The sequence below is a fragment of the Nelusetta ayraudi genome, unplaced genomic scaffold, assembly GCF_046127955.1.
Source record: "Nelusetta ayraudi isolate G7.1 ecotype Tasmania unplaced genomic scaffold, CSIRO-AGI_Nayr_v1 ptg000089l, whole genome shotgun sequence".
NCBI lineage: Eukaryota > Metazoa > Chordata > Actinopteri > Tetraodontiformes > Monacanthidae > Nelusetta > Nelusetta ayraudi.
The window spans coordinates 2529584-2550000 of NW_027466139.1; the positions used below are offsets into that span (position 1 = coordinate 2529584).

The 20417-nt window shown below is 49.1% G+C and overlaps 4 protein-coding genes across 8 annotated transcripts in view; 1 reads left to right on the top strand and 3 right to left on the bottom strand.

Annotated features, from left to right (window-relative positions):
* On the bottom strand, positions 1-4907 carry pcgf5b (polycomb group ring finger 5b). Of its 2 annotated transcripts, none has more exons than XM_076046130.1 (9): positions 4681-4907; positions 3073-3563; positions 2707-2803; positions 2537-2592; positions 2179-2238; positions 1800-1981; positions 1583-1681; positions 247-336; positions 1-121 (listed from the first exon to the last, which is right to left on the bottom strand). In XM_076046130.1, exons 2-9 carry the CDS (start codon positions 3185-3187, stop codon positions 74-76), a joined length of 747 nt encoding a protein of 248 aa, XP_075902245.1. In that variant the 5' UTR covers positions 3188-3563; positions 4681-4907; the 3' UTR covers positions 1-73. The 2 variants fall into 2 exon arrangements, with proteins under 2 accessions (XP_075902245.1, XP_075902244.1); XM_076046129.1 differs by lacking the exon at positions 4681-4907 and adding an exon at positions 4435-4590.
* Positions 4908-10247: 5340 nt separating this feature from the next.
* Positions 10248-14397, top strand: ankrd1a (ankyrin repeat domain 1a (cardiac muscle)). The gene is made up of 9 exons (XM_076046125.1): positions 10248-10413; positions 11171-11338; positions 11608-11739; positions 11958-12065; positions 12155-12253; positions 12353-12451; positions 12820-12918; positions 13336-13434; positions 13549-14397. The coding sequence occupies exons 1-9, from the start codon at positions 10387-10389 to the stop codon at positions 13669-13671; spliced, it is 954 nt and encodes a 317-aa protein (XP_075902240.1). The 5' UTR covers positions 10248-10386; the 3' UTR covers positions 13672-14397.
* A 1383-nt stretch (positions 14398-15780) lies between these two features.
* LOC142901568 (uncharacterized) lies at positions 15781-17682 on the bottom strand. Its single transcript, XM_076046128.1, has 2 exons — positions 17221-17682; positions 15781-16454 (listed from the first exon to the last, which is right to left on the bottom strand). Exons 1-2 carry the CDS (start codon positions 17557-17559, stop codon positions 15954-15956), a joined length of 840 nt encoding a protein of 279 aa, XP_075902243.1. The 5' UTR covers positions 17560-17682; the 3' UTR covers positions 15781-15953.
* Positions 17683-19254: 1572 nt separating this feature from the next.
* The window catches only part of arfgef3 (ARFGEF family member 3), a 23224-nt gene continuing 22061 nt past the window's right edge, over positions 19255-20417 (bottom strand). For all 4 annotated transcript variants that reach the window (XM_076046100.1, XM_076046101.1, XM_076046099.1 and 1 more), the window contains one exon: positions 19255-20417. This exon is cut by the window's right edge and continues 68 nt beyond it. In XM_076046100.1, coding sequence (XP_075902215.1) covers positions 20294-20417 — 124 coding nt within the window. In that variant the 3' untranslated portion in view covers positions 19255-20293.

Here is a 20417-nt window from a genome sequence, read left to right on the forward strand (position 1 = left end):
TGTGCGTGCACGTGCGTGTGTGTGTGTGTGTGTGTGTGTGTGTGTGTGTGTGTGTCCGGGTCCTTTTGAGTCTTCAGCCAAAGTCGATGCGAGGCCGATACTCCAGGACCATGGGGTACGTCTGTGGGTGAGAAGAGCAACCGCTCTTAAAGGGACAGCGCACCAATATCAGAAACACACAACACACACAAACACAACAACACAAACACACAAACACACAACAACACGAGGAAGTGAGGCCTTTACGTTGTCTCCATGGAGCCTCCAGCGGGTCATGTAGATGAACTCCAGCGTGTGGTCCCGGCCCATGATCTCACCGTTGCACAGCACGTCCAGCTGGTGGGGGGAAGGGGAGGGGGAGGGGGAGCAGACAGAAAGGCAGGCAGACCAGTGTTAGCAGTTAGCATTAGCCTGCCGGCTAATGAAAATAGCATTTCCTGTTTTAAAACAGGAACCACGGATCGTTTTTTTAATTTTTTTTTTTTATATACATTGGCCGGTTTAGTGTTACAGCACGGTGACGACACACACACACACACACACACATGCATACACAGACAGACACACACACACTGCACTGTCACTATTGTCACAACACGACAACGCACACAGTCAATGATCACGCAAAGTGAAAGTTGACAGAGGCAGCAGGTTGTGCTCAGCAGCGCATGCGAGTGTTAGCCTTAGCATTAGCGTTAGCCACCAGCGGTTTTAATCAAGCGATTAAGCTATTTTTATTAGCCGGCTGGCTAATGAAAATAGCATTTCCTGTTATAACGTTGCTGTCGTGTCAGCTGTCGGCTGGTTTTGTGTTTCTGCGCGGTGATGACACACACACACACACACACACACACACACACACACACTCAGCAGCATTCATCCTCCCCGGCTGCTATTTTAGAACAGTCCACCTCGCTTCATCTCGCTGCACCGTTGGCCACGCCCAGCGGCGCCAAAAAGATTAAAAAAAAAACACGGAACAGGAAGTGTCCATCAAATCTTGTCTACTGACAGCTAGCTGGCTAACTAGCATCCTCTGAAATCCAACACAGGGCCACAAGCTCAGCTTAGCGTAGCGTAGGCGCTAACATCAGTCACAACTGCACTTTCAGTCAAACGCTTGGACGCCTACAACTTTCCCCGCTGCAGACGGACGCTGAAGACATCACATACACGAGCAAGAGATGTGTAATGATGCAGCAGAGAAAAAAACACGTACAATAATTCTAAACATGCCTTTATTATGAAAGGTGGCCATTTTGAAGAATTTCAAAATAAAACGTGTGTAAGTTATTTTACACTTTTATTGTTTCCTAAATAATTCCAGGCATGTTTACACGGCGCTTTGACGCCTTCGGTGACAAACTGCGACAGCAACACCGGTGTTATGGATCTGCTGCAGCAGCCTGGTGGGTTAACGCGGTTCAACGTACATTAGCAGTCAAATGTTTGAGTCGTGCGTATAGTTTAAAATCCTTTCAAAAATAATGTTAGCAGATGTTAGCGATAATGTCAGCAAAAATAATGTTTAATTTGTGGGTGGGGGTGGGGTCACGGGGGGTTTGTGGGCGTGTGGCCTGACCTCATAGGAACTGGGCAGCTTGAGTTTAAGGCTGAGGAACTTCTTGATGGTTCCCACGGTGACTCTGCTGGAGCAGCGGATGAACCTCTTCATCAGGTCCTGACCACACACACACACACACACATACACACACACACAGAGAGAGAGAACTGTGAAAGTGGGCCGTCCTGGCGCCGGTGTCGTTTGGGTCGGACTGGGTTTGGCGTGAGTGACGCACGGTGACGGTGTTCTGGCCCGACTGGCCCGAGTTGCGCAGGCAGTCCAGGCAGACGGCGATCTGGGGGTCGTTGCGGTGGCAGTCGCCGCCCTCGGCGCCGCCGCCGTCGCCTCCGTCCTCGCCGTCGTCAGCAGCGGCGGCGCCGTCGAAGCTCCGAGCATCTGCCGACGACTTCAGGGTCTCTGCAAGACACACACACACACACACACACACACACACACACACACACACGTACGCACAGACACGCACGCATGCACACACACACACATTAACATTTCACATTTCAAGGTATAACACACAGTAAATCCAAAATGCCCCACACACTGATTCTCGCTTTGAGCCCAAAAGGAGACATGATGACTGGGAAGGACCTTCCTACCTTGGCTGCAGGCTTTGGGCTGGTTCTTCCTCCAGAACTCCACTTCCTGCTGCTCCTCCTCTGGTTCCCCATCAGAGGAGGAGAAGAAAGACATTCACACACACACACACACACACACACACACACACACACACACACACACACACACACACACACACACACACACACACGCTGAGGTGAGTCACAGGGGGCGCTGTCAACAAGACTTCAAACTGATGCTTCTCAGGGACCAAAGTTGTTCCAACCACACAGAACCTGAAGTTCTGAGGGTGTAGCCTGTGACTGTGTGTGTGTGTGTGTGTGTGTGTGTGTGTGTGTGTGTGTGTGGGCAGGTAGGAGGTCAAAGGGTCAAACTCACTCTCGCGGAGACCAGGAACCAATTTGAAGATGATCTCCTCCAGAGTGTTGTCCAATCTGCAGCATGGAAGAAGGTAGAAGGTGGTTTGAGTTAGGAGGAAGAAGAAGAAGAAGAAGAAAAAGAAGAAGAAGAAGAAGAAGAAGAAGAAGAAGAAGAAGAAGGGGCCTCACCGCAGCATCTCCAGCGGGTTGGTCTCGTGCACCTGGATGCCACACCTGGGACAGTCGTTACTGTCCTCAAAGTGCTGCACAATGCAGCTCTTACAGACTGACAACAGACACAGCAGGAGCAAAGAGTTAGCGTCCCGAGTTAGCTTTCCGAGTTAGCTTCCCATCAAGCTACAAGACACCTGCGTTTACTCTCACCTGGCTAATACCTAGCTTTACTCTCATCTGGCTAGCATATTAGCTTTACTCTCACCTGGCTACCACCTACTACAAACATCTCACAGCTAACAGCAGGCCACCACATCGACTCTGACCTCCGACCTCCCCTAGCCGCAGGGTAGCTGCTGACGTTAGCCGCCGCCAACTCACAGGTGTGCAGGCACTCGGTGACGGTGGTGGGTTTGATCAGGTAGCCGCGGCACAGGTAGCAGGTGATGAAGTGGTTGAAGTCCCTCACCAGGTGCCTCCTGCTTGTCGCCGCCATACCTGAGCGCCTCCTCTGTGGCGCGGGAGAGAGAGGAGGAGGACGAGGAAGTGGCAAAGGCGGATGAGGAGAAGGAGGAGGAGGAGTCACAGCTAGCGTTAGGCCGTTGGTCTCGGCTAATGCTAGCCTGTGCTAGTGACGTTAGCGGCAGCTGCGCTACTGTGTGAAGTCCTGCTCCATCCTCGGCTCAGGGCCGGTCGCAGCGCCGACGGCTCGGTTATTTCCCAGAATTCCAGCGGGTGTCCGGCTTCCCGCTGAGCGCCATTCTTCAAAAAAAGAAAAAAAATAACACCAGCAGGGCAGGGGTCAAAGTTCAAGACGGCCTTCAGACGACTGGGACTCGGGAGGACTGTTGCTGGAGGGTCAAAGGTCAAACCTGCGAGGGAGGGGGGAAACCAGGATGAACTTTAATGGTTTTACAGGAAGTGAGGAAGAGGAAGAAGAAGAAGAGAGGCAAACACCCCATTTTATTCTCAGCCAACCAGATGCTTCATTTAAACGTTGGAAACGTTTCCGGGTAGTTGTCCCTCTGTGATGTCACAAAGGGGCGTCGCTAACCTGCGCTAGTAACCTGGGACTCTTCTATACTGCAAACACCAGGCTAACTGAAGTCCTGGAAGAGACACACACACACACCTGGTGCTGTGGTTGGATGTCTCAGGTCATGTGACCAGCACTCCACCTCCTGTTCAGCACCACGTCACGAGACACAAGTCATACTGATGACGTCACAGGGGCCCAGGTCAGGTGATCTGGCACTGAGTGCGCACTTCGGAAACGCGCGTGCGTTCAGGCCACGCACGCGCGCACATACACACACACACACACACACACACACACACAGAGGCGCGCAGGTGGTGGAGGGGCGTCACGAGCTACGTCACCGATGTGGAAACAACATCAATAGAAGACGCGGCTCGCGCTCGACGCAGCGACGTCACGTCATTCATCCGTGTGTGTGTGTATGTGTGTGTGTGTGTGTGTGTGTGTGTGAACGCGCGTGTGGCCCAAACGCACGTCGTTGCCGTCGCAGCTCTCAACGTCGCGCGCGCACACTCACACACATACAGTCGAGTGGCGCGAGCGCTCGGAACGCGGCGCGAAAAGTTGCGTGAAGCTTCACACGGGAGGCCTCGAGAGGAGGAAGAAAAACACACACACACACACACACACACAGGGAAAGCCAGGCGGCGGGAGCACACGCACGCACGCGCAGAATGAATGTTTAACCGTTGACGTGAACCTACCGCGATGCCGCGTGTGGTGTGTGCGCGCGTTGGTCCGTCGCGCACTTTCACGCGAAGTGGTAAAGAGGGAGGGGGGAAGTAAGAGGGAAAGGGGGCGGGGGGGGGAGCGGGGAGGGGTGAAGACAGGGTGGTGGTGGGGGGGCGTGGGGGGCTTCGACGTCAAAGTTTGTCCGCGACGTAACGCGCTCGACGCCGCGGAGGGATCCACCAAACCAGGAAGGAAGACGGTCGGACTCTGCCGCTCACCTTCCGGCCGCAGCACCGCGTCCCTCCGCACCGAACCGAACCGCGGCCGGCCACGGCACACGTCGACGATCCCCCCCACCCCCCAAGAACCACGGAGCTGCTGCTCGGCTCGATGAGTCCCGGTAGCTCGGTCGCTCGCTCGGTCGCTCGGTTGGTTGGTTGGTCCGCCCGGCAGGCAGGCAGGCAGTGAGGCAGCAGAGCCGAGCCGAGCGGCGGTGGGCGGGGAGCCAGCAGGCAGGCAGGCAGGGCTCGGAGAGTGGAAGCGTTGTGTAACCACACACACACACACACACACACACACACACGCACAGATGATGCAGCACAAAAAACAAACACAAATTTGTGTCTTAAGACAAACAAACAAACAAACCCTACAAGTAATAATAAAATAAAAGAGTGAATGTTTCACCATATTTTCAAACGTGGCGGCTCATCTCCTCCATCTTGTAATAAGGAGACTCACCAATCATTAAAGCAGAGTTTGATTAGTTTTCAACGACTGACTGGCCACTTCTAATAACCTCACGAAATAAAATAAATATATAAATAAGAAACCATTAGTCTATCTGCGACATTCAGGCTAGCTTGGTGAGCTCTGTTAGCAAGCTAGCTGATGCCAGCTTGCTATTTCCAGGTGTGTAATGTACATATAAGCTAGGGCTGCCACCCGTCCCCAGAATTGTTCTCTTTTTTCACCATAAAATCTCTCCCGGGACACAATTTGGGAAAATTACAAAAACTCATTAGATTCCCCACCGCGCCCCCCCCCGTCGTCGTCGACAGACACCCCACCCCCTGCCTCCTAGAACTCTAGGAGGTGGCAACCCTAATATAAGCCGCGGACAATGTTTTTGTGTTGTTTCATACTCATCATTATTGTCGTCCATCCCGAGCAGTTTCAAGACAAGAGCGGCAACTTTTGTTTTGCTTTTTTTCCTTTTCCAACATTAGCCCGGTGTTGGCGCCACTCCTGCGAAGAACGCAGTGACTCAGACACTCTCCGACTTGCTTAACCCACTGATTCACTTTCTGCATTATTTCCTCTGGAGAGAAAGCGGGAACAGGAGGAGACGCTCGCTTCTTCATATCAGAGGTTCATAAACAAACAGTGGCGATAAAATAAAATCAAGAATATCATCAAATGAAAAAGGAGTCCCGTGTGAATTGTGATTGATTGATGTTGGTTTGATTTGATTTTTATGTTATATTATATATTACATATATTACATTAGTATTGATTATTATTATTATGTTTATAATACTATATTGTACTGTTGCACTACTACTATTATTGTTGACATTACTGGACAGATATTTTTTTGCATTTCATTGTTTTCAACTCATTATATTTCATTGTATTCTATTGTATTGTATAGCACAATTACCCTCATCCATACCTGCCACTCTTTTAAATAATTTTTTTGACGTATAATTTTGTATTTTTGTGTATTTAACTTCTATTTAACTGTCACTTGCCACCTTTTTTTTATTTTTATTCTGTATCTTACACTTTTTTCTTTATTCCCTGCTTTGCACAATCACGTCGGGTTTTGCCACACCAACAATTCACTGCCATGTTAACGTGATGTGACACTGACAGGGTTGTTGGGTCTTCTGGCAACTTCTCAATGAAAATTCATTCGTTCATCTTCCATAACCCCCCGACTGCCCAGCTCAGGCTCACGGGGCCTCAATGAAAATCCGACAGTTTTTTTTTTTTTCATCAGTATTGTTAAATTTTACCGGACAATGTGTGGCTAACATCAATGATATCTGCACGTAGCTGCGCCTCCCTGCTGTGAAACGTGCCAGGGGGGGGGCTATAAGATGCTGAGCTGGGATCGTGTTCCGCTTTCCCTGCCGCCGCGTGCAGCTGGTCAGCTGACCCGGGCGTGGTGTGGGAACGGCGGGAATTCCTCGGCAGTAAAACATGAGGACGCAAACCAGCAGTGGGGCTTCAGAGGCTGATTCTCTTGTCACGCTTCTGTTCATTTTCATCAGGCGTTAACGCACGTTTTCTGCACTTCCCATGGTATCTTGTTTTCCTCTTATGAGGTGGGTCACCTCATAACACTCCATCCATCTGCTGCTGCTGCTGCTGATGCTGCTGCTCCGGCCCCCTTTGTCAAATTTTAAAACCCATTCATTGTGCCCCATCGGTCAAAAACATCTAAACGCTACCAAGTTATCTGTCAGGTCAACCTGTGGCAGTGACTTAGTTAGTTAGCTATCGAGCGGGATGAGAGTCTACTGATACCGTGACACATAGCCCCATCCCCTCAGCGTCTCCCCCTCCCCCGCAGCCCGGCCTTGTCTTTGACCTTGAACTCAGAGGTCAACTCTGATCCTCCCCCGCGCTGCCGCCGCTCAGTGGCATCGCACTGTGACCTCCTCAGCGCCTCATTCTGTCGCCTCGGCCACCTGTTCCAAGTCAGCAGTTGTCATTCTAGCACAGGCATGAGTACACACACGCACACACACACACACACGCACACACATACAGACATTCCAGAGAATTATTCCCTGTGTGTCCGAGTTAGCCTGGGTGTTAGTCCACAGTGGCTACAACATGTCTGTGGGAGGCGCCGGCGTTCTTTCACCTCCCTATAAGCCAGTGACACTGTGGTGGGTGTCGCCCTCTTCCTGTTTATCACGTCTCAGCGCAAAAACACCTGCGGCTCAGCTATTGAGTGTGAGTGTGTGTTTGTGTGTGTGTGTTTTTTTTTGTCAATGATTGTGGTAAAACACAATGAGTTGTTGTGGCCCAGGTTAGGGGCCAGAGATATTAGATCTGATTATTAGCTTTGACTGGCACGTTGTGTGTGTGTGTGTGTGTGTGTGTGTGTGTATCATCATCTCTGCAATGTTAAAGACCCTCATTACTGCCCCCCCCTGACCGTGTCTAATAATACACCTCCAGATGCTCTAAAGCCCCATAAGCTCACACAGGAAGTGGTGTGTGTGTGTGTGTGTGTGTGTGTGTGTGTGTGTGTGTGTCTGTGACCACACTGACCTGATTCTTTTGTCAACCAGAGAACACACACGTGCACACACACACACTCACACACACACAGTTCTCCAGTCTATCGGACCAAGACCAGACCAATCAGAGTCCTCGAAGGAGGAGGAGGAGGCGGAGCTAGATAGATCGATTGATTGATTGGTCAGTCTGATCACAGCCAAATAACTTTTCCTCAGTAGAACCCAGTAGAACCAGAAGAAGAATCAGGGACTGAAGGCACTGAAGGTTTTTTTTCCCTGCAGCTGATTGGCTCTGGACACAATCATCGTGAGGTAGCTGTTACCACCTGGTAAAGGCGGAATCTGATTGGTTGGCTATGATGGTACAGAAGGCTCATCCAATCAGTCTCCAGGAAGCCTGTGGGGAGGCCCCGCCCCCTTTTACCAGGCGCCCCCCCCCCCCAGATGGACATGTGCAGTAAACACACTATCACTGCTGTAACACAGCGCTGTTGTGATGCTACCTGTAAAAGGCTGGGCAGGGTTGAATGGGCGCACCCCTCCACCCATACCCCCCCGCCACCCTCTCCAATCGTCTCCCTCCCACTCCCCGACCCCGCCCTCCCTGCCGTCTTGGCCCTGTCCATCCAGATAGCGGGTGAGCGGTGTGTTAGCGCTGGCTAATTTTAGCTTCGGCTCGGTGTATTTCCAGAGAAGGAATTCTGCACAGTGGCTATTTATACAGCCAGCATCCTCACACACACACACACACACACACACGCACGCACACACACACACCACTTTAAAGATAGTGTCGTCTTCACTCACACTCACTCAGACCCTCCAGAGTTCCTGAGCTCTTAGCCGTTGCTGCTCCATTTGGCTCCACTCAAACTGTTTGAGCCGGAATGAGGAGGCAGGAGCCCGCTGTGACCACGCCCCCTTACATGAGGGAGGAAATAGGAATCTGATGAGGAAGCCGGAAAAAAAAATTGGCTGTCAGATTTAACTCCTGCAGAGACCTTCACGTCTTCTGCTGCTCGACCACACAAAATGTGGGCACCAACCCTCCGTGATGTCACAAAGGGCACTACAACCTCTCCTAGCTCAGTGGCCCCGCCACCCTCCTCAGAGACCTCCTGCGCTGCTGTTTTAGCAGCAGGTCATGTGCCATGACAAACATAATAACTACACAATAACATTTATTTATATACATGTATATGACTCCCAAAGCCTGATGGGAAATGTGCTGGACCTCCTTCCTTTTTGGGAGCAGCCTCTCCAAGTCTTTCGTCTCCATCAGGACGAGCATCGCAGGTCGGGTCATCACAGGTCATGGGGTTGCAGAGAGAAGCGCCGCCCTGCTGATCAGTGGATGCAACAACAATAAGACTGCAAACTTTTTCTTCAATTCTTTTCAATTCTTTTCTTCAAGTCTGGTTTGTCGGTGACACTCTGGAGGAACGCCGATGGACGCCGATGTCATCACACACCTCCGTCACAGGCACACAGCGTTCTCGTCCAGACGGTCAGTCAGCCGGTTGGCGAGCTCTGCACTCTGATTGGCTGCCTGGAGGCGTGATGTTTATTCCTGAGCTGGCGATGATGTCACTGCATGACTGAGTCCTGGCAGCGAGCGGACTCGGCGAGTCACCGCAGAGGAATCATGAATCACTTCCTGGCAGATCATTTAAAACAGTTGCAGGGATAATATCTTTAATAATATGTGATGATATCGGACCTGCAATGAAGTGGCCACTTGTCCAGGGTGTCACCCTGCTGTCTCCCACTGACAGCTGGGAGAGGCTCCAGCCCCCCCCGAGACCCCGAGTTCAGGAGGGAGCGGCTAGCAGAGATATTTGTTATACATATATATATATATATATATATATATATATATATATATATATATATATATATATATATATATATATATATATATATATATATATATATATATATATATACATGTATATATATATATACATATATATAAATATATATATATATATATATATATATATATATATACATATATATGTGTGTGTGTGTGTGTTATTTGTAGAAATGAAGAAATATAATTTCTAATTACATTATTATTATTATTGTTATTATTTTTCTTTATAAAAGAAGAAGAAGACCTTTATTGATCCCACGGTGGGGAAATTTACATAATTACAGCTGCAACAAAAAAAAAGACTACTGTGCAAAAGGTCAAGAATTTATCTTGACCTTTTGCACTATCTATTAACTGCAGATATAGACAAAAATAAAGTGAAAATAAGAAGCGAGATAAAAAAGTGAGATATTTACATATACATATTTACATAATGATAAGAAACTGAAATAATCAAACAAATAAGTCTCTATTTTTTTTAATTTCTTGATTAAGAGTGATGCCCCTCCCCCTCTCGCTGCCCATCATGGTGACATCATGCTGAAGTGATGGTAGGACTAGCCTGGTAACACATCTGTGTGTGTGTGTGTGTGTGTGTGTGTGTGTGTGTGTGCGTGCATGGGTGTGTGTGCGCTGCTGGCAGTTTGCCCAACCAGCACATGGGGGCAGTAATGTGATCCGGCCCGGAGGCTATTTAAGATTGCGGGCGTCCGACGCCATCCAGCAGACAGACGGAGGGTCAGACGGACGGACGGACTGAGACCTGACGGACAGACGGACCGGGTGGAACCGAGCTGAACCGAACCAAACCGAACCGAAGTGAAGCGAAGCGACCGGGATTGGACAGGATGGGGCTGCACAGTGTGGAGGAGCTGGTGAGGAAACACCGACACGATGAGGACACGATGAGAGTGAGAGAGTCGGAAGAAAGCGGCCTTGTGTTTGTTTCTGTGCTTGTATCAGCAGTTTTTGTGAGACGATGGGTGGCGCCGCAGCGTCATTTTGACCAAATAGACAGAAATGTTTTTAACTTCCTGTGGAACAACAACAACAAAAAAAAAACCTTGCAAAGGAAAAGATCAGTTTGGTTTTGATTAGTTTAGATTACTCTAGCTCATTTAATTTATTTTGGACGCTTTAAATAAATAAAATTAAAAAAAAGTTAACGAAGAACATGTACATGTGGGTAGTGGCTACATTCAAGAAAGAAAAGAATCAAAAGGAAAAGAAACTGAAAAAGCAAATGAAAAAAGATGAGAAGAAAAAGAGAAGAAACAAACTAAATGTTAAGAGGAGCCTCAACCTCGTGTTTCTTCTTTAAATTTCTAAACTGTTGTGGACAAAAAAATAATGGCTGCCATAGAATTCATTCTCACATTTTTTTCTTCCTCCTATTAAATCTGTTATTGTGAGCCAGAGCGATCATCGCTCTGAAAATAAATTCAAGGAACAGAATTAATTCACTACGTTCTGTTAATCAATCACAAGATAAACTACAGAACACTGAACGGACTTGAACTGGAAAAAAAACGGTTGACCCGACCAAGAGGAAAATATTCAGTGTCACTGGGCCACTGCGACCTTTGACCCTGACCCCTAACAGTCTCATGTCCGGACCCCCCTCCCGTCCAGGTTTCCAGGTCGAGGTCGGAGGGCAAAGAGGCCGACGGTTTCCACGGTGGCGAGTATGAAGCTGTCGTGCGGCGGGAGAAGTGTGACAACGGACAGGTGGGCGGAGCCTCGGTGGAGGAGAGCGACAGCGGCGGAGAGCACGACGAGATCAGCGTGGCGGCGCTCAATGTGAGACAGAGGAAAAAAATTATTGACACGTCTTGTTTTATATGTATATGAATATATATTTAGAGAGAGAGACATTATTATTATTATTATTATCATTATTATTATTATTATACAAACATTATTACCCGACACACGTGCAGCTGGTGGCACCATTTGTGGATCCCGTTCAGGCCAGTTAGCAGTGTTGAGGTCTTTCCCACCCCCCGGTGGCTGACACTGGGTACTGCACCTGACCGCACGGTCTCACCTCGCCCCCCCCCGGTTGTCAGATGGACCGCAGCGGGCGGCTGAAGCTGGAGACGGTGGACGACCTTTTTAACATCCTGCAGCTGAGGAAGAGGAGGAGGGAGAGGAGGCCGGCAGCCCACCGCAAGAAGCAGGAGGCGGAGCCAGATGGCGTGGTGAGTGAGATCAGCGTAGAAGTCCTAAAAAAAAACAAAAAAAAAAAACCTTTCAAAATCCTGGAGGCAGGAGAGCAGGAGTGGGCAAACGTATGTTTATGTATATGACGTTTGTTTGAGGGACTGGCGTAGTAAGTGGTATGTAGGGAAAATAGTCCTGCCTACACACACACACACACACACACACACACACACTGATACCTGTTTCCTGCTCCCAGCCGGACTACGTGGACGAGCAGATGTTCCTGGAGGCCGTGCTGGACAACAAGATGCAGCTGGTGGAGAAGTTCCTGGCGGACGGCGGCGACCCCAACGCTGCCGACAATGTGAGCTGCCACCGGCGCCAATATCAGCTGTAGCTGTGTGTGTGTAAAGGCTGCTGACTGTGTGTGTGTGTGTGTGTGTGTGTGTGTAGTTCCAGAGGACGGCGCTGCACAAGGCCTCCTTCAAAGGTCACGTGGAGGTGATGAGGCGGCTGCTGGAGGGCGGAGCCTCCATCGAGAAGAAGGACAAGGTGGGTGTCTGATGGCAGTGATGAGGTGACCAGGGTCCGATCAGAGTGGTGACGGTGCCTGTGTGTGTGTGTGTGTGTGTGTGTGTGTGCACCCCCCAGCTGGAGGCCACGGCCCTCCACTGGGCCTGTCGAGGAGGAAGCGTGGAGGCCCTGCAGCTGCTGCTGGACGCCGGCGCCAAGATCAGCCAGCGGGACAAGGTGAGAGGAGGCCACGCCCACTTCCTGCTTGCTGTCCGCTTGAAATGCCTGACGGTTTTTCTCTAAATACGTATATCGAGTCAGAGCCACACAGTGCTTGCCTGGCTTTAGCGCCAGTAAATCCACAGAGAGCATGCAAAGGGTAAAACAATGCATATGCATATATACAGTATATATACATACATACTTACATACATACATACATACATACATACACACACGCACACACCTTATCATATATAAAGCATAAATTTCCCACGAAGCCCTGACCCAATCAAAAGCAGCATTGCGACCCGACAGTTGAGAAACGCTGCTTACGAACCACGAGTGCAATATTTGCCATTGACCTTTGACTCCGCCCCCCTCAGCTGCGCAGCACGCCGCTGCACGTGGCCGTGCGGACGGGTCACTGCGAGTGCGCCGAGCACCTGATCCACTGCGGCGCCGAGGTCAACGCCAAGGACCGGGTGAGTGGCTGCTGCCGTCCATCTGTCCACCCCTCTGTCCGTCCGTCCACCCCTCTGTCCGTCCGTCCGTCCGCCCGTCCGTCAGTGGTGGTCTTTTTTTTTTTTTTTTTTTTTTTTTAATCGGACAATACAGTGACATTAGCAGACAGACAGAATGAGTAACAAATAATAACATTAATGGGTGTGTGTGTGTGTGTGTGTATCAATTATAAATACAGCAGTTGGAAAATCTTAGTATCAGTATGTATTATTAATAAATACTATAATTAATGCTCTAATTATCAGAAAGAAAACATGGTGAATGGAAATAAAAGAAATCAGCAAATGAATTAATAAAAAAAAAAAAGGATGCAAAAAAAAGGGGTGGTTATTTACCGGCAGCGGCCCTCTGAAGCTTAGTGCGCCCCCTGTCTGCAGGACGGAGACACGCCCATGCACGACGCCGTCAGGATCAACCGCTTCAAGATGATCAAGCTGTTGATGATGTACGGCGCCAGTCTGAGCACCAAGAACTGCGTAAGGCCAACACCTCTAAGCAAAGCTGAGCTAAGCTAAGCTAAGCTAAGCTAAGCCAGTGCTAGTGCTATTGCTGAGCTAAAGGAGTGTCCCATGTGTGTTTGCGCGGTGCAGGACGGCAAAACACCGATGGAGTCGCTGCACTCGTGGCAGAACGGCGCCAAGAGCCTCTTGGGCGACTTCAGCCAGGAAGGCACCGCCCACTGCCACCAGCTGACCGCTGGAGGGGAGCGCTGAGCATGGCAACACCCCCCCCCACAGGCCGCTAAAGTTGAGCGCCGCGGGAACCTTCCAAAGAAAATGTGAAATCAGATGACGCTGAATTATTTAATGGGTCAAATGTTGCTGGACAATGTCTCGACTGACCACCAGAGGGAGCCCTCCTCCTGCTCCTCCTGCTCCTCATCTTCTTCTTTTTCCTTTATTTATTGATTAGTTGAGGCGGTGTATTGACTTGTTGTGTCCGCGATCGATTGATCAGGTCTGAAGGATTTATTGTGAGAGATAATCGACGGAGTTAAAGCAGGTTGGTTCATGTTTTCTGGCTCGTCCAATCAGATGCAGCCCTGCATGCTGCTGCTGGACGTACAGAAACACGACACAAACACACACACACACACACACACACACACACACACACACACACGCACGCATGGACACATGTACAGGACGGAGTGTCAGGAAGTGATGAAACGTTGCGAGGACGTCTGCGGAGAGAAAAGCTCTGAGGTTGTGATTTAATTTTAGATCCTTTTAAGTTTTATTTATTTATTTATTTGTTGCTTGTGTTTGTAAACTTGTTACTTTGTATGTTCAGGCAATAAAACTTCCTTCATCTCTTTCATTATGTCAGATTCCTTTTTTTCACCATTTCTTCAGTGTGTTTTGAGATGTTTTTCAGGTCGTTTTTTCACTGCTGGACGTCACCAGTCTTTGGCTCCATGTTGCTGGGGGTCAAAGGTCACTATGGGGTAGTGGTGGTGGTGGTGGGGGGGGGGGGTGTCCGGGGCTGACGGTCATCAGCTCAGGAGGACCTCTCAAAAGGTCAACAGGTCGACTCCAAGGTGGGAGACGGAACATTCTCCTGGCCGGCCAGCAACGCTGTGGGCGGGTCCTCCTCTGCGCCCCCTACTGGCCGGGACCTGACCTGGAAGACGTCCCAGGATGTGGATGTGGACTGGTAGAAAAACACTTGCGCTGCCTTGCTGGTTCCCCTTCCACCTCATCCACCAGGGGGCGTGATCCCCTGTGTTCTCTGCCCACCTAACAGCAACATACATATAACGACTCAAATCTGCCTGCTCTCCTTTTATTTTTAACTCAAAGGAGAAATTCTTTTTTTAAGAACGTGCTGGTTTGAACCGTAGCCAGAACGCTAGCTATCCCGGGTAAAAAAAAAAAAAAAAAAAAAAGTTTAAGAAACACAGCGGGAGGCGACTCACCTGTGGTGGTGAAGATTCCAACCAGCAGGCTGATCCTGCGGTTCCCCAGCAGCGCCATGTCAGTGTGAGCCGCCTGCGTCCGGGCTTGGTCCCGCCGAGACCGCAGCGACGCCCACAGGCCGATGGCAAGGACCAGCACGTAGAACATCAGCGTGGCCACCAGACCAGGCACGTTCAGAGCCATGACACCGGGGGGGGGAGGGGCAGCATACTGGAAGTCAGAGCGGCTGCTGAGCTGTAGGCTGGTGGGACCTGAAGAACCAGCCCACAGTGTGTGTGTGTGTGTGGGGGGGGGGGGGTGTGGTGGGGTGTGGCTGGGTGTGGCTGCCTGAGGCATTCTGACAACATATGTATTTTCTATGTGCGTGTGTGTGGGTCATCAACTGATGTCAAGAAAGAAAAAAAAATGCAGCAGCCGTTGAAACAGAAGCTGTTTTCCAAATGTTTGCAACTGACTTGAAATGCTGATGCTTCTTCAAATACATTTTCACACCCATTTTTGATGTGACTGTGTTCACAATCACAATCTTTCAGAAATCAAAGCCGGTGTTGTTTTGCATCTTTTATTACATTTAACTATCTGAACACAGTTATCTTTTTCTGTGCGGATGGCATTTCAAACAGTTTGTATATGCAAAGATGATTTTTCTTTTGAAAAAATAATTGTGATAGTTTTACATTATTTTCTTAAAAAAATATTTCCCCTACAGGAGTTTTTTTTAAAACCCCTTTTAAAGGAAGTGTGGGTCCTTATTTCAAACACTCTGAGTCCCTAGATTTTAAGGTTTAAAACACCTTTAAAAAAGAAATAGAATAAAAAAAGCTTAAAACAACTAAATAAATAAATAAATAAATAAACAAAATGAAATAAAGTTATAATAAATAAGACGGAAATAAATAAGACGGAAAGCGGAACTTTATTGTCTTTCTTTGTGTACAAACCGCAAAACAATGAGACAAAAAACAAAAAGAAAAGAAAAGAAACAGCAAAACGTGTGTTTGAGGAGAACTGAAAGCTGAAGATGCCTCGGAGAAACACACAGAGAGCGGCCAGCAGGGGGCGCCAGCACGTTTCAGTCAGTCCCTCAGCTCTTGCAGCACCTCCAGCCTGCAGCTGCCGCTGTCCGGGCCGGGACTGGGTGCGGGGCTGGGTCCCGGGCTGGGAGCGGGGCTGGGTCCCGGGCTCGGCTCCAGGTCCTTGGAGCTGGAGGTGCTGGCAGCCCTGGCGATGCGCGTCAGCGTCTGCTCGTAGGGCGACGGCAGGTAGACCATCAGGAAGACGCCGTCCGGGTCCGGCTCGGAGGCGGCGCTCGGCGGCCGATCGCGCCGGCTGCGGCTGCGGCTGCGGCGCAGCGACGACATGAGCTGGCTGTGCAGCTCCGGGTCCTGCAGCTCCTCCAGCGCCACCACGCTGGCCACGTCCAGCTTGGAGCGCCGGGACCCCTCAGCAGCGCCCCTACAGCCCCGGCGGCGCCACAGCAGGAGGCCCAGGGCGCCGAGCAGTAGCAGCAGCACGGCGGAGGCTCCGCCCACCGACACCAGCACCCGACCGCCTGCCGCCTCGGCCGGGTTCTGGCCCTGAGTTGGGGCGGTAGAGCGCAGGGTCAGAGGCCAGCAGCGGCCAAGAGAGGGCAGCAGAGCGCAACAGGGGCCAGCAGAGGGCGCCCTCAGCACAGCTGCAGTCCCACTGCCTAGTGTACACGCGCACACAAGTGTGTGTGTGTGTGTGTGTGTGTGAGTACACATATATATGTGAACACACATAGACATACATATATATTTAGTATTTATAAATTTGAACAAATTTTAAAAAGTATTAATATCACGTTTTCCACTTTTAGATAATTTTAGTTCTATTTGCTGTTTTAATATGCTTATATATACTGTATATTATATGTAGGATATGTAGTAATTTTATGACTCAGAGATCTGAAGAATAATTATACACATATAATGATAATAATAATTTTTAAAAAATGATTTGGTCTTTTAAAAAATATATATACAGATATTTATAAGCATATACATTCAGATTAAAGCCGTGAGGGATTAGACAGAGGTCTGGAAAACTGAACCGCAGCTTCATCAGGATGTCAAAATAATTTTTTTTTGAAAAACTGATGGATTAAAATCTTCAATCCTTCTCATAATCTCAGACGTCGGAATCCTTTTTTCCACAAAGTTCAGCAGTGAACATCTTGTCTCTCCGTCAAGCTGCAAAACACGTCGTAATACTGAAATACTGAGCCGAGTAAAACTGCACATGACGGGTTGTAATTCCTATTATATTATTATATCATTAATAAAAATGATTGGACTAAATACAGAAGCAGCTGTGACTCACGGTGGCCTGCCTGTCGGTGGACGGCAGAGCCGAAGGTCCCGGAGACCAGTCCAGAGAGTCCCGACCCGCCGGGCCGAACTTCATCCAGCTGCTCTCCATCAGTGACCTCATGGCAGTCCAGCAGGGGGCGTGGTTCGAGGCGAGGAACCCCGGCCGGAGCCGAGGAGCCTTCGGACGGAGGAGGAGGAGCTGCTGAGTCCCAGTGAGGAGGACCAGGAGAACCAGGAGAACCAGGAGGACGTCCAGAGGATCAGAGACCCACTGACTGCTGAGCTCATCAGCTGGAGCAATAAGGGAGGGCAGTGGGGGGCGGGGCCTGCTGAGGGGGGCGCACGTCATTGGTCAGTGTAGGGTCTAATCATCTCTGATGGATTAGAGGCTTCATCCCGACGTGTCACCGTAGAGATCATGAAGGTCTGGAGACCTTTGAGCTTTGAGACCAATGGAACAGGACTTCCCCTGGAACCAAAGGACCGCCTCTGGGAGGAGGAGTGCCTCCAGAACCAGGATCACCTACAGGACCAGGACCTACTCCAGATCCAGGCCTCCTATTGGTGGTGGGGTGGGGGGGCACGACCTTTGTCTTCTTCTTCCTCCACTGAACTGTTTGGCTCACCAATCAACAGAAAGTGGTGGTGGTGGTGGTGGTGGTGGTGGGGGGTGTTAGTCATGACTGTCATGTGACCTTTCATTCAAAAAAAATTGTGTCATCAGTCTGGGTCAGGGAAAAAAAAAACGAACTAAAAATCAGACGGCAGGCAGACGGCAGGCAGACGACAGGCGAGACGACGCCCACATCCAGCCGAGCCAGTCAGAGAGGTTGTTGTGAGCGGGCCGGACTTCTGGGTCAATTATCTGTGGCAGCAGGAACTAGATAATCCCGCCCACCACCACCACCGCCGCAGCCGCCTCGTCGTTAATTTGCGAGCAGCGGTTCTGGAGAAGAAACTTTAGCGCCGCATCAAATCTACTTAGTAGGGCTCTGAGCGTCTTTACACCCCCCCCCCACTCTCAAAAAAGAGACGACAGTTTAGGAAAGAACATCAAACAACAACAACAACAACAACAACAACAACAGCAGCAGCAGCCGCTACTGGCGGTGACACAGTGTGTATTTTTTTTTTCTCTCCCACTTTTGCAGCGACTTAACAGCGACTAAATCCACATCTGTCCGGCGCCACAAAAACGGGGGCGGGTCAGAGGCGGCGCAGGCGCCGATAGTGGGTCAGACACCCGATCGGCGCCGGGTGTGAAACTGGAACTAGAGAGAACTAGAGAGTGTGAACGACCAGGAAGGAGGACGGGAGGGGGTACAGGAGCTCCAGGAAAGGTTCCTTTTTTTAGCAGACAAAGATCTTGGCAGGGGAGCTAAGCTAACTGTTAGCAGACTGCTAGTGCTAGCCATGCAGGTTTGTTTCCTGCAACACGATGGGCTGATTGTTTCAGCAAAGTAAAAGAAAACAAGTCGCACCTGTGGGTGTAGAATGAATAAAAGTTTTCCCCACTTTATTCACGAAATTTCGACTTTATCTAAATTTCAGCTTTTATTTTTTTTTACATCAACTCTATTCACGAAATTTTGACTTTATTTACTTTATTCGCAGAATTTGTACTGTTTTCATGAAATTTCAGATTTTCTTCTACATCAACTTTATTCGCAAAAGTTTGACTTTATTTCGCCGACTCTATATCGACAAAATTTCTATCCTATTCACAAAATGTCACCGTCTTTTACATCAACTTTATTGACAAAATTTCAACTAAAGATCCAAAATGGAAACTAAAAAAAAGTCCTTTGTGTAATATTTTTTTCTCTTCTGTTGGCCCTACTCCTCTTTTTTACTCCCACCTTCTTGATGCACAAAGCGGTGGAGATTCAGCTACTTGCAAAAAGTGTTTTGAGAGTGAGCAGTGCGAGCTACTATTTTACAAATCACTGTAATTATTGTCTGATTTTCAAGAGACTGACATGACAGACTGTGACCTTGAGGTGTCGCTGTCATCCGTGTCGCGAGGCAGGAAAACAGAAAAATCCAACGCAAGGGATGCGACGCGTGATGTCTTTTTTATTAATGCGTTTCCATAGATACACATGAAGATATATGAAGCATAAACGTCACAATATTTAAAGGTGATGCATAAATAAATAAATGAACAAACAAAGAAACAAACAAAAAACCTTTGTCTTTGTCTTTCGAAACGAAAAAAACATTCATCGGCGATAAAATGCGACGTGAAGCGACAAGGCAGCCGCCGCTCTTCCTGTTAGCATGTGCTGCTAACTGTGCCGAGCTCACTTTTATCAATGTCTTCCTGCACAAAGTCACTTTAAAAAAAAAAAGAAAAGAAAAGTACAAAGAAAAATACCTTAGCTTTGAGGGTACAATGCTAAGCTAGCAATGCTATGGACAAACACCGGGACTGTTGCATCGTAGAAAGCAGGTTACACTGAAACGACCTGCCAGGATTCATAAACAATCATATACTAATGTCAGCGCTAGCGGTGTGTAGCATACCACTTCCTGTTTGTTCTGGTGGCTGCAGGGTTCTGCCCTCTAGTGGACAGAGGGGCAGAAACACAACAACTAAAGCCACGTTATACTGCGCATTTGTGTATTAAAGGTTTCGCAAAAAAGTTTGGTTTTATTGTAACATTGCACACTCTTTATACGTGGACATACACAAGCTAAGCGCTAACGCTCAGTTAGCTTGTTGTTGTTTTTTTGACATTCCAGCTGTGTTTCTTTGGAGACCTTCGACGGTTAGCGCCGACGCTAAGCAATTAGCATAGCTACTAGTCAACCAATCAGATTGTTCGTATTGTTAAATGTGGGATTATCACATTTCAAAGGCATTTGGCACTGTGTGCGTGCGTGCGTGCGTGCGTGTGTGTGTGTGTGTGTGTGCATATCTAAGAAAAGTAAAAGATTCAGAAATAAATAAAATCATTTCTCTCCCGAACTAAATTCTCCAAAGTTAATCTCCTTTCCAAAGTGTCACATGGTACCTTCAGACCAATCAGATTTCACCCTTCCTTCAGGCTCTCACTTCCCCGCTCGACAGCCAGGTGGCGTCAGAGGATGATGTCGTACAGTCTGCCCACGCGGCCCAGCCACTCGCGCAGTGCCTGGCGGACACGGCCGTCGGTCACGTGGCACGAGAGCTGGCTGAGACACGGGTAGAAGACCGGCTGGAGC